Source organism: Colletes gigas, unplaced genomic scaffold (genome assembly GCF_013123115.1).
Source record: "Colletes gigas isolate AHSC1104 unplaced genomic scaffold, ASM1312311v1 Colletes_gigas_Sc00010, whole genome shotgun sequence".
Lineage (NCBI taxonomy): Eukaryota > Metazoa > Arthropoda > Insecta > Hymenoptera > Colletidae > Colletes > Colletes gigas.
Window position 1 is genome coordinate 6,996,232 of NW_025106639.1, and position 12,272 is coordinate 7,008,503.

Here is a 12,272-nt window from a genome sequence, read left to right on the forward strand (position 1 = left end):
TATGCGATTCGTGATGACGTAAGAGTCGGGATCCGATGAAAAAACATTTTCGATCGCACTTTTCGATATTTCCATTACGTAACATCGTTCTCGTCGTAAAATTGAATTTGTTGGAAATCTTCGCACGATCATCCTCTTTCGTACTTCGTTTAGTTTAGAATTTCAAATTACATCAAGGTCAAGCTCATATAGTTTCAATTCTATTCAAACGTATCGTTATTAGTCAGCTTAGTCTAGCATCTGTCATAACGTTGCAATAAATTAAGTTTCGCGTGAACATTTATGATCTCTTACGTCTATATTTTATTACGCATTTCTTTAAAACCAACTTCTGAATATAAATTATACTAAATCATACTCTTTGATAAAAGTTTAAATTATACGGTACTGAAAAATTTTATAAGAACGATAAATTAAAAGTTATGTACAATGTCAGTGATTATTTATAAAACTACTTTGCAACAATTTAATGGTTCTATATTCTTAAAATTGTAACACTTCTCCTTACATTACGTTCGTCTATTTCAGAATGAGTAAAAAAAGGATGAGACTGCGCGATTTATTTCTATTATTTTTCATTTGCTTATCGTATACCAACTACTTTCGTGTTCCCGTGTGTATTGCTGATACATGTACTTTAATATTTTTTTTCTCTGCAAAACTAAAATTTATAGAACAGTATGATTTTACGTATTAAGAAAAAAAAAAAAGAAAGAAAATAACATTTTTAATGACGAAATTGTAAGTTTTTCTTTCAACATTTTTAAGCATATTGCAGTAATTATAAACCCTTGACATTGCGTTTATAAACTTACTACTAGCTTTTGATTTGATATGCTTTCTTATTCAATTTGAGATTTTTAGCTTCGTAATAATGTTGTTGAAAAATAGTGCAAATTGTTTTGTGGTAATATACAGAAGTTAAAAAATATACAATTTGCAATATCGTCGATTACGAGAAACTCGGATACAATCTATCGTGGTACGAAACAAATCTAATATGTCGCTAAATTTGTAACAAAAACTGAATTTATTACAAATGAAGCCTAATTAAAAAATTAGATGATGATAATAAATATGCGGGCGTATGAAGTTTCTAAATGAAAATAAATAATGACAGATGTGTACTTAACGCGTTCAATTCAATTATTATACAGTAAAGAATTTACGTATATGGAGGACTTCTTCAAGTATGTGCTTCAGGTTTCTGTTTGCATTCTCATATTATACATAAACGAATTGTACAAAGAGTGTGTACTTTGTGTTAAAAAGCATCAAAAATTTAAAAAAAATTATTTTGATAAAAACTGGTTTAGTAAGAAATGACTAAAAGAACGTGATGTCAATGCGCAATAGGCGTCAGGTACTTTTTGGAATTGATGCTTTACCCAGTGCCAAAGCTTTAAAGTCAACGTAAGTATACAGAAAGGTCGTTTATTGTATTTATGTTGTAGTGTTAATATCACATACAAGTACACTTTAAAGCTTCTAAAGAGAGGTCCTGTAACTGAGCGTTTGATTACTGTGCCTTATCAACACATTCCAAACATTCCCTAACATCCATATTGCTAATATTTATCTGTGGTAACGTAAAAAAATGCTATATGTACATAACGGGCAATCCTCAATATGAAGATGAAATTATGATCCAAAGACTGCTCGATACGTTTAAAAGATTTCACACTGCTTTTTCCAGCTTTCCTCATGCCATGGAAATTGTAACATTTATTCCTAAATTTCCATTATCGGCAAATAACTGCGCAATAGAGGTGTCAAATACAAGGCAGTCTGAATTTAAGATTGCAGATGAAACACCTTCGTGAATGGATCGCGGCATGGCTTCCCACGTCAAACGCCTTTTATGTCCATTCAATTCTAGTCTGTTTAACATTATAATTAGTGTAAATTTAATACCTCGTTACTTCAAGATATCGCATATTTACCTGTAAGCAAAGTTTTCTGCTTGTTTCCTTGAGCCAATAAGTTGAACAATTGCAAAAAATTGTTGATGTCCATCATATTTTTCTTGCTTTTCAAGCACTAGCATAAAATGATGACCAAAACAGGACTGCATCATCACCCAGTCCACTGCACCAGGAAGATTAATATCGGTTGCTAAAAAAACAATGTCTTCCCCTGCAAGAAAAAAGAATGCTGTTATTATTTTTTTTTAAATTATAAAAGATACAATTACATGTTTCGTTTAATAAAATTACCTTGAAGAGTTGTGATACTTTTATGACTGATAACAAGATGCTGCATTACTTGTTCAAGAGATCCTTGCCATTTACAAGAAGCACCTGGACAAGGACAACTGTATGGACGGAATTCACACGCATCTTCGTGATCTGCCTTTTCAGTATGTACTAAAGAGACTGTGCATCCACTTGTTGAATACTTGCAAGGAAACATTACATTACCTGCCACTTTTTCCATAGCCAGGTTGCGGATATTACCTACATTGAAAACACAAAAATGCACAAGTATATATTGTTAAATTGATTTTCATATAATTTTTTATATTATACGGATTTGTTACAGGTATCCCTCGACTTACGCGGAACGAATTAACCGCGTAACTCGAGGGATACCAGTATTATATTTTTATTTACACACCTAATGGACCTCTACAGGTAGGACAGCAATTAAGCTTTGGTCGACAAGTGCTACAAACAAGATGTCCACTTTGACACTGTAGGATCGGTGGAAGAACGTAATCGAAACAGACTGGACATTCGAATAGGCTTGCCAAGTCAGTTGAACTGCTCAAAGACGATACCGTGGATGCAGAGGAGCTTGCAACACTCCTCCCTCTCTTTCCTGTACTAATACTTAATTGGGACATCTTTTCCTTCTATTCTATGTACCAAACAAGAACTGTTCACCGTTGGGCCAACAAGGATGTCCTTTTATGTTCAAAATGTTTAGTAAATGCGATGCATTCTGGAATGAATCATCCACCTCATATCTGTAAATTATTGTAATTTCAATAGTGTCATAAAATTTTTTATACGTAAGCTTTAATATTCAAAAGATTTATTACATTTTACAACTATACCTTTATAATGTATGAGAATTATTTTATCATGCTGTAAAATCTATATTATACAATTAGCTATCTTATTGCAAATGTATTATGGAATCTTGATCATAGACAAAATTACACGTAACGTAATGTGCTATCTTAGTTTGTGTATATTAAATGATAAATTCTTTGAAACATTATGGATCAAGAAATTGTAAAAACAAATTTTTCAAGCAGTACATGCAAACAGATATACAGGAAAAAAAATATAAGGAAAAGATAACTTTATACAAAATAGAACAGAAGAAACTGTTAATCATTTTTAATCACTAAACGCAACATGCTGAAATGCATTATACCTGTTTTTTTTTCATTATGACATTGATACTTTCTACTATAAAGTTTACTCTATGCAACTCATGCTTTACTTCTAGTTGCTTTTTAGTTAATCAGTATTATTTAGCTAATAATGATAATTTGTAATCGATAAGTGACATACGATATAATTATAATATGTACTTAAAAATTTACATGTATACAGAATAATATTCTAGAATAAATACACGCTTCAGACATACCCACACTCTTTTTACAGTCAATTTCCATTTATCTGAATAATTTTATGCAAAAACCGGATTGTTAGCCTATACAATCAAGTATACATCACATACATATTATTCAAATTGAGTGATTAAATAAACACAATGATTAAATAAGCTAAACATTGAACGCTCCCGCTGTTACACAAGAATATACACTTCATTGGAAATCCAAATGGTTTTTCCCTCAATTCTTTACAAAACTTCACGGAAAAAAAGTCTTGTTTATAATTTTGTACGAACGAAATGGAACAAGTAACGGAAATTACATTGTATCGATTACACGACCATTTATCGCTTGCGCGTCAATTATCATCGTCCCGTTCGACGAATTTTCACAAGAAATCGTTTAAAAAATTTTTCGCGAACGAATTTAACGAATTTTTATACGATATCGCGCCAAAGGATTATTTATCTGGATAAATACAGCAAACGATAGAAATCTTCTTGCGGAATAGGGTCGTGAAGCGAGTCGCTAGTCACGAGTTGCGACGAATCAGCGGTCACAAATAAACAATACGCGAGAAACAAGAAAGTGAACGATCCTCGATAAGTATTACGTATAACAAACACAAGGAGAGCGTACAAGTTTATATCTTCGAGAAGAATGTACATTTATACACTTACCGGAATTTGTACTGACATATGTATTAGTATGTCATTCGATGCATACACTGGTTTTCGCGCGATTAAGATCGGAAAATAGTGAGTCAAGAGTGTGAGAGAGGGAGATAAAAGGCACTTGAGAACGATGACAACGGAGACACTAAACGAGAATGAAAACGTCGTGTGCAACGACAAAGGGTGTCACGACAATAAATAAATGTTGTTACAGGAACAACAAGAACAGGAGATTTCATGCGACTTGGTTTCGGAAATGTTGCACGAAATGTTTCCGATAATTCTCGGTACATCGATGATGAATAAACGCGAACGCGATGAAAATCGACTATGGAAGAGGCTACATCGCGAATTCTCTTGGCCAAAGAGGCAACATTAATCGCGACGTAACTTTTATCAATTTTCGCTGAGACATAGTAGCAGGTTGCTCCTTTTCGAACTTCCGACACTATAAGCTTCGTTCTGTACAATACGACACACAACGAAATGATGACACTGCAGCTGTCTGTCTGTCCGTTCATTTACACCCATGCAACTGCCATTAACGAACCTTCAGCCGCATTTTAATGAATCTACACTCGCCCGCTCGAACGTTTTCAAACTCGTTTCCACCAACGATTACGTTCTATTATTTATTTTTACACTCTGATACTATATGTGTAATATTTACATGAGAATACGTGATCTGCCCAATGGAATATGCAAATTATTTGTTCACAAATATACAAACCACTTCCGATATATTTCATTAATTCCTTAACATTTTACATTGCACGTAACAATAATTTTCGATTTAAATAATATAGAAGCAAGCGACTAAAAAACTTTTTCTTGTTCGAGTATTAACAGCTAAAAGAAATCATTATTAATAAATTTGTTTAAAATACGTATTTTATGATCTAACAGTCCAGGGTCATTGTTACGAGTCATTGTATGCATGTAACCACAGACACAATACATCATGATTGCTCAATTTTATGAAAATTTTGTAATATAATTCGATTTAACGTTCGAATGACATGTATAAAAAAATATGAAAAAAATTATTTACATTACAATTTTGTACCGATTCAAATTTCAACCGTTATAACGTTCAAATTTTAAATTAGGATAAGGGAGGATTTTATTTTAAATTACTTTTGTTTTACCATATAAATATTTCCAAATAGATAATTTCATTCGTATTTAAGTTTCAATTAGAACAAGGATGTTACAAAGTATTTTTAGAATAATGAATATTTTATTTTTTGTTATAATTAAAATATACACTGTGTCATGGGTGAAACAGGCGAATAGTAATCAATAGTAACAAAATATTTGTGTTATTTCCTTTAATTTCACACTCTGTTCTCTTTTTTATATATATACGTATATATATATATGTATATATATATATATATTTTTTTTTTCCACACGCAGCAAATATGGTATACACAGTATACAGATTTAATTTCAAAAGCACAATTAGCTTGGCTTAAAATCTTTTTAAAGAGAACAGTCTATTTTCCATTGTGTTTGTGTATTATGAATTATGTTTAAGCCAAACTGTCGATACTTTTGTAACATCTGAGAAAAACTTGAATGTTTAAAGCTTCATCAGCCTTGTGTACAATATAATTTCGATGTATCTAAATGTAGTTTGAAATTATCTACATTTGCTATAATTATGTTGTCGCTTTAAAAGTTTTTTCATCGAAAAAATCACAAGATCTATTGGCTGTCAAATTCTATAAGGTTTTGTATCATGTCAAATGATACCCTACTTATTAACAGTCTTCTTGCGATATGAAACGCAGTTTCGTACACCAGACAGGAACTGCTGTTCAAAACAAATATGAAAGAAATGTCATAGTAGCCTAAATAACAGTAATTTATAATTTTAATTTGTTCCAATGCCTTAAACATTCTGTTGATTCAGTGTTCACGAATCCATCATTTTTTTTTTTTTTTTTTTCGCAATATAACGAGATACGATCATTTTTGCCATATTTTTTAAACATAGGAGTACACGAGTGCAGTAACTTTCCAAAACCACTGATTGCGTTAATCAGACTTTTACGATTGTTAATCGAATTTAAATATAAAAAGATAGATGAAAGATATAAAAAGTACAGTTACGATACCGTTATAAAATAAACTTCATGCAAATTATAACGAACCTGTTGCCTCTGTGATGTAATTTCTGATATAGTTTTAGAATATTTTGCAACCATCCTCTACCACTCGCGTACTCTTCGCATATCTACCCAGGACGTTCATATTTTAATTATATTCATTTTGAAATATTTTTATCTTTCTCTTAATTGCTACTTTATTATATACTAACTCGTACATGTATATGTCATTATGTATGTATACACGCATATACATATAACATACAAAGATACACATGTCTCTCATGATACCTTATGATTTGTATAAGTTACAGGACTTATTTTAGATTATAAACAATTAGATGATAATAGATAATACGTTTAGGTTATAAATTTATGAGGAAGAAGTATGTTTAATTAGGAGTCGAACCGTTGGTCCATGAATGGTAATTTGTTTTATATCTATCGATTATTTCTAACTGACAAGTGCTTTCTGAACTGAAACTGTTTATAGACATAAAGTCCTAATATAAACGACACAGCGTTGTGTTTCTAATAATAAGATTAACACCAAGCATATAATAAACAATACTTTAGTAATGCAACTTAAGATTCTAAAGAATAATTAGAGTATTAAATTATAAGATATACATGTTAGTATTATGAATCATGGATAACAAGAAACCAGGAGTAAATCAATCATTTTAATTTGCACACTACATATGACTCGAAGAATATTGTAGTTATGAATTGATATTAGTCACTGTCTCGTCAACCTTTGCTCCATGTAAGAAAAAAAAGTTTTTTTTTGTATGAAAAATTGAACTTGAGTAAAAAATATTTGAATATATATTTTTAGTAGTTTCATTAATAATCGTTTCACGCGATAAGTGACAAAATGTGCATAGACAAAAAAGACACGATCCTTTCCACTTAATAAATTACATTGACCGCTGATCAATGAAAAATTCGTTTCTTTTTTAGAAAATGTACATACAAATGTACATACATACAAAGATTAAGAAATTTGGGGCTCAAATACGAGTCTTGTAATGACTCTAGAAGCTCATTTATCCCAAATTCCTGTATCTCAGTCTCAAACTGTATCTAGATAAAGTTGGTCTACTCCTTACTATGTTCTTGTTTTATCACCAAGTTTCGAGTATGTAAGATTCATATACCCTTTCTTTTAATACGGCTGATGTCTCTGAAATTGACGTGGTCCCTGACCATTTCCCCGTGGCTTACCTTGAGCCCCATATCCCATATTTTCATAACCATCGTAAGTCTCATAATCAAAGTTTGCATATATATCATCATAACCTCCTTGGTAGCCATTACAATATTCGGGAATGTAGCCATAACCACCGCCGTAACCATAACCATATCCCGGTCCCCAAAATCCTTGATTCCTTGACTCTGGATTTACTTTTACTTTTTTAACATCCACTTCCTTGCCATTTATTGTTTGTTTTGGCGTTTTGAGTAATTTATATACGACCTCCTTAGAGTCAAAAGTTATGAAGCAGAATCCCTTTCTCTGGTTTTTCACCTTATCGAACGGTGCTTGTAATTCAACGATAGTGCCATATTGTCCAAAATATGACTTGATATCATCGTCGGTAATTTCCGGAGTAAGGCCACCCACAAAAATTTTCCCATGCTGCGGCTTTTTACTCACCCGTTTTGGATCCACCTGCATCAAAAGAGAAAGATATTTTCTTCAAGAGGAAAATTTATAATATCGGTGAGAGATAATTTAATCAAATGTTTTCAGATTTGAGAATGAAATTTTTTTTTAAAATGTTACTTACCTTTCGTTTATTGACGTAATGTTCGCCAGAAGCCAAAAGTTTGTCGATCGTCTTGGGGTTGGTAAAAACCATAAACGCGAAGCCTCGTGAGACACCAGTATATGGATCAATTTTAACGGTGATACTCTCAATTTCACCAAATTTGCCAAAATGATCTCGTAATTCCTTGTCTGTGGTGGTACGCGATAGGCCACCGATGAAGAGTTTACGTTCGTCATCTTTCCCTGGAATTCCGGCGGTGGCTTGTTGCTGATGCGATTGTTGCTGATGAGATTGCTGTTGAGTTTGTGACTGTTGACCGGTACCCTCGGCCTGGGCTTGATTCTGGTAACAGTCAACCGCCGCCATCGTGTACCGTTCGGAGCTTACCGCGTTAAAATAACGTCAGAAAATATTAAGTGGACTGGTTGAATCGACGAGATCGGCAAAAGCAACGGTGTACTGCGCACGAGAATAATTTCAGACCAGTTGGCACGCGTCACAGTCGGTTCTTATGGTGAACCGGTGCCGGCTTACGAGTGAAAGAAAGAGAGTCAGCAACAGTTTCCGATTCCCTCTAAGCTTCTTTTAACACGACGCTATTCGTCCTTTCTGCTAAGACGTAATTTCTCTCTCCAATCGCAACGGCAGATTCAACGGACAACAACGGAAATTCCAGTTCGTTTCCGGTGATCGTTTCATTACTAACGTTAATGAATTTTCCCTAAAACATGGATAATCAACATTTTGACATACTTGCTTGTCGTTTAAATTTATGATTTATTTTTACAATACGTTCTTATTCGTGGAACGAGCGTTTCCTAAAAGTCCTTGAACATTCTCGAATACGAACAATGCACGAATACCTTTGTTCCTGTGACTGTGAGATCGGTGCTTTTATCGGTTGAGAATCGCGTATTATTAATTCGTTTTATGAAGATTAAATTACGTATATTCTCTGCCCGTTAGTAACATTCTTCTTTCCTTTATCTGTAACAACTGATTTAGGTTAGGTTAACATTTAAATTGTATAACAAAGAGCTCGATTTAACATTTCATATTTTTACAGGCTACCCTGCTCTTACGTAGATGTAAATTATCGTGAAATCTATAATCAGATATGATCGACGTATAAAATCAATGTCGTTTGGTACATTCATTGAGCTGTAAAGTTAAAATTGGATACTGTAACGATAAGGTATTGTATCAACGTATTTCGGTCGCAATACAATTTCACGGATCGCATTTAATATTCAATCGATATAAATATTTATCTAAGGAAATTTAAGACGAGCACGGTAAACGTGTTATATGCTCGCAGCCGACTGTACCATTTATTATCTAATCGGAAATTTTTTATTGTAAACGCTAAAAAAAAGAATGCACCTTTGTTTCTTTATTTTCAATTCTCGTTACGAAATTTGGGAACACGTAGTGTTCTTACTTATTTGCGCACTGTTTAAAGTCGTTGCTTTCTCAGTACATATATAAATATAGTCAGACAGAGAAGGTTGTATAAATAAAACACAGGCCCTCGGCAACCCCGGCTTATCTTTTCTTCGGTGGAACAGTTTAAGAATAGAATAAGGTTCTACGGGTAGACTGACGCGTTGTTAATTATAGAGTATACTTGTATCCACCTATATAAAAATGGTCAGAAAGTTGTAAAAAAAATCGTTACTAGGAAACGATACGCATGAAATTTGCAGCATCTGCGAAAATGCGACATTTTCCTCTACACGTTTGGGGGAAAACATTTTTCTTTCACTGTTTTATCGTTCTTTTAACGGTAAAAGTTAGTGATAGTACGCTCGCTCGATGGCGCCACTCGATTCGACGAATTGTAAAGCGGCTTGTTAATTCGTTACTGCTAGATATCCACTATTGTTTCTCATATAGGGTAAGGGGCCCGTTTACTGCTACACTAAATTCTTTGGCTTGAAATACCGGACAAACCTTGTGAAGTTATACGCACAACAAATCTGACGTACCATTATAAGTGCATTTAATATGATAGAAAGGACAGCTCTTGATTTTCGTTGGCATTAATTTTGTACGATACAAAATTTTAAGTTGGTTAGAAGAGGGGAGATAATGATCTCCGTACCAACGAAAGGGAAAGCAAGACACTAAAGAAAGGGTATTATCGTAGTAGTTGAATTATAAACATAATAAAATATGACTTTTCATATTATGTAAGCATCGTAGTAGATAACAGCAATCATACTACAGCGAGCTTCTTGTTTAATATTTCAGTATTTCACGAAATTTGGAATTAATGTTATAACGATATTTGCTCATAGAAATATTACGACACGTTACAGCTGTGCGTACCTAACCTAACTTCTCGTACGTATTATGCGTACAATCTTCATAGCAGAGTTGGGCAAATTTTATTCTCGAATAACAAATAAAAATGTTCGATTCATTTATAAACTAACCTTTGTTCACGTTGTTGCATATCGGAATGTTGCTTTAAAACATTTATTAGTAGAGTCTAATTTAGAAATGAATTTACGAATGAATTTAAAGTTTGTTACTTGACAACAAATTTTTAAATCAATGAATTTAGAAATAAAAATGGAGACTTCAAAAGTTGCAATATATTTTTCTTAAACTATAGATATTAAATAATATAATATAATATGAATATTAAATAATATAATATAATATGAATATTAAATAATTATAGTAATTAAATAACACCAGTTTTATTCAAACTTTAATGAATGCTGTACGAAATAAGTTATTTACGAGATACGTGGATTTTTTGCCCCATTGTTCTCTGCTGTAATACTCGGCCCCGACTTTCTTGCGTTTAATTTTGTCTCGTTACAAGTTGCGCGTTTGTTCTTGCCTTTATTATTTTCTACAAGATATATAACAACGCTTCGTCATGCGTTGTTAAAGCGAGAACAATCTTGCTGGCGATCAATCGTATAAACAGGCTTGTGTATCACGCAACACAAGATATACGACTTGTGTAACATTTACGTATACTCGTACGCGAAGATGTGTTCGATCTACGGTGCACGCAGAGGGTCATTTTCACCCTAGGTGTCTCATTACGCGTTGTTTGTATTCTTTCATTATTATTCGTATTATTATTTAAATTAACACTGCTAGTTTTACATTCGATACAAAGATATAATAATATATTTGTTCTTTTTCAGTGTTACCAGAAGCCTAGGCTCAGACACGGATTATGGGGGTCTTATCCTTTCAGATAATGAAATAAATGTTTGTAAACACTTGGCGAAAAAAATTATTTACGATTTGTTAATGCTATTTAAACGAATTAAACCGTTTAAAATTATATAGAAGTACAAACCAAACCCTTTTTCGACAATTTAAACCGCACTGAAAATGAGACTAACAAGTTGTAAGTGCTCTAGGGAGACGTGCCAATAGTATGGGTGCCGACCTTGTCGCGATTGCGTAGGTACGTCGCTGTCGGTGTATAGAAATCGTACACCGTTATACAAATTAATATGAATGCTTCATGTTTTCAGAAAATAAACAAATAAAGAAGAGTTTAAAATTTTGAGTTTCAGTTTTAAAATACGACTTATCGTTCCAATAAAAAATCACCCTTTGATAGTAATATGTCGTTCAAAGCCTTATTCAAATGTTATGATATCACTATGAGATAGCAATGAAATAGTAAATAGCTTAGATAAAGCTAGACTAAATGTAAATGTTTACATTCAGTCTGTATCTATCTAACGATAAGCTGTATTTGCTTCCAAGTCCGTCAAAACATTGTGAGCGTAATTTTCGTTGATACTATTAGCAAAAATGACTAAAATACTTCTGATAACCTCGGACAGTATATGTTTACTATCATTACTGTTTCCTATTAGTATCATAACTTTTAAACGAAGCTCTAAATTACGTATGCCCGCATGAAATTTGTTTCTCGTTCAGACCCCAAAGATATCAAGAAATTGTAAGTAACGATTCTTTTCTAAATCAGCTAAATTTTAAAAAGTTATTACAAAATGAAATTTTTTGTTTCTTCCCCAGCCCCAGGCCTCGCTATCCTCAATTCGCTCCTGAACGTAACCTCCTCCGAATACCGAAGTTGGGAAGCTACGATCGTTTTCACGGCATTGCAGACCAATTCGAACACGTACAAACA

General features: G+C 32.9%; 2 protein-coding genes and 1 long non-coding RNA gene across 5 annotated transcripts; 1 reads left to right on the top strand and 2 right to left on the bottom strand.

Annotated features, from left to right (window-relative positions):
• Window positions 1-81: 81 nt before the first annotated feature.
• Window positions 82-4,938, bottom strand: LOC122397649 (E3 ubiquitin-protein ligase SIAH1). Of its 3 annotated transcripts, none has more exons than XM_043396933.1 (5): window positions 4,252-4,938; window positions 2,617-2,968; window positions 2,217-2,456; window positions 1,944-2,136; window positions 82-1,880 (listed from the first exon to the last, which is right to left on the bottom strand). In XM_043396933.1, exons 2-5 carry the CDS (start codon window positions 2,843-2,845, stop codon window positions 1,703-1,705), a joined length of 840 nt encoding a protein of 279 aa, XP_043252868.1. In that variant the 5' UTR covers window positions 2,846-2,968; window positions 4,252-4,938; the 3' UTR covers window positions 82-1,702. The 3 variants fall into 3 exon arrangements, with proteins under 3 accessions (XP_043252868.1, XP_043252871.1, XP_043252869.1); XM_043396936.1 differs by having other exon boundaries at window positions 3,608-4,938; XM_043396934.1 differs by having other exon boundaries at window positions 3,604-4,938.
• Window positions 4,939-5,140: 202 nt separating this feature from the next.
• Window positions 5,141-8,846, bottom strand: LOC122397648 (RNA-binding protein squid-like). The gene is made up of 2 exons (XM_043396932.1): window positions 8,153-8,846; window positions 5,141-8,034 (listed from the first exon to the last, which is right to left on the bottom strand). Exons 1-2 carry the CDS (start codon window positions 8,498-8,500, stop codon window positions 7,528-7,530), a joined length of 855 nt encoding a protein of 284 aa, XP_043252867.1. The 5' UTR covers window positions 8,501-8,846; the 3' UTR covers window positions 5,141-7,527.
• Window positions 8,847-9,007: 161 nt separating this feature from the next.
• LOC122397650 lies at window positions 9,008-11,456 on the top strand. Its single transcript, XR_006259139.1, has 3 exons — window positions 9,008-9,095; window positions 9,201-9,329; window positions 11,305-11,456. It is a non-coding gene; the product is annotated as an uncharacterized LOC122397650 (long non-coding RNA).
• The last annotated feature ends 816 nt before the right edge of the window (window positions 11,457-12,272 follow it).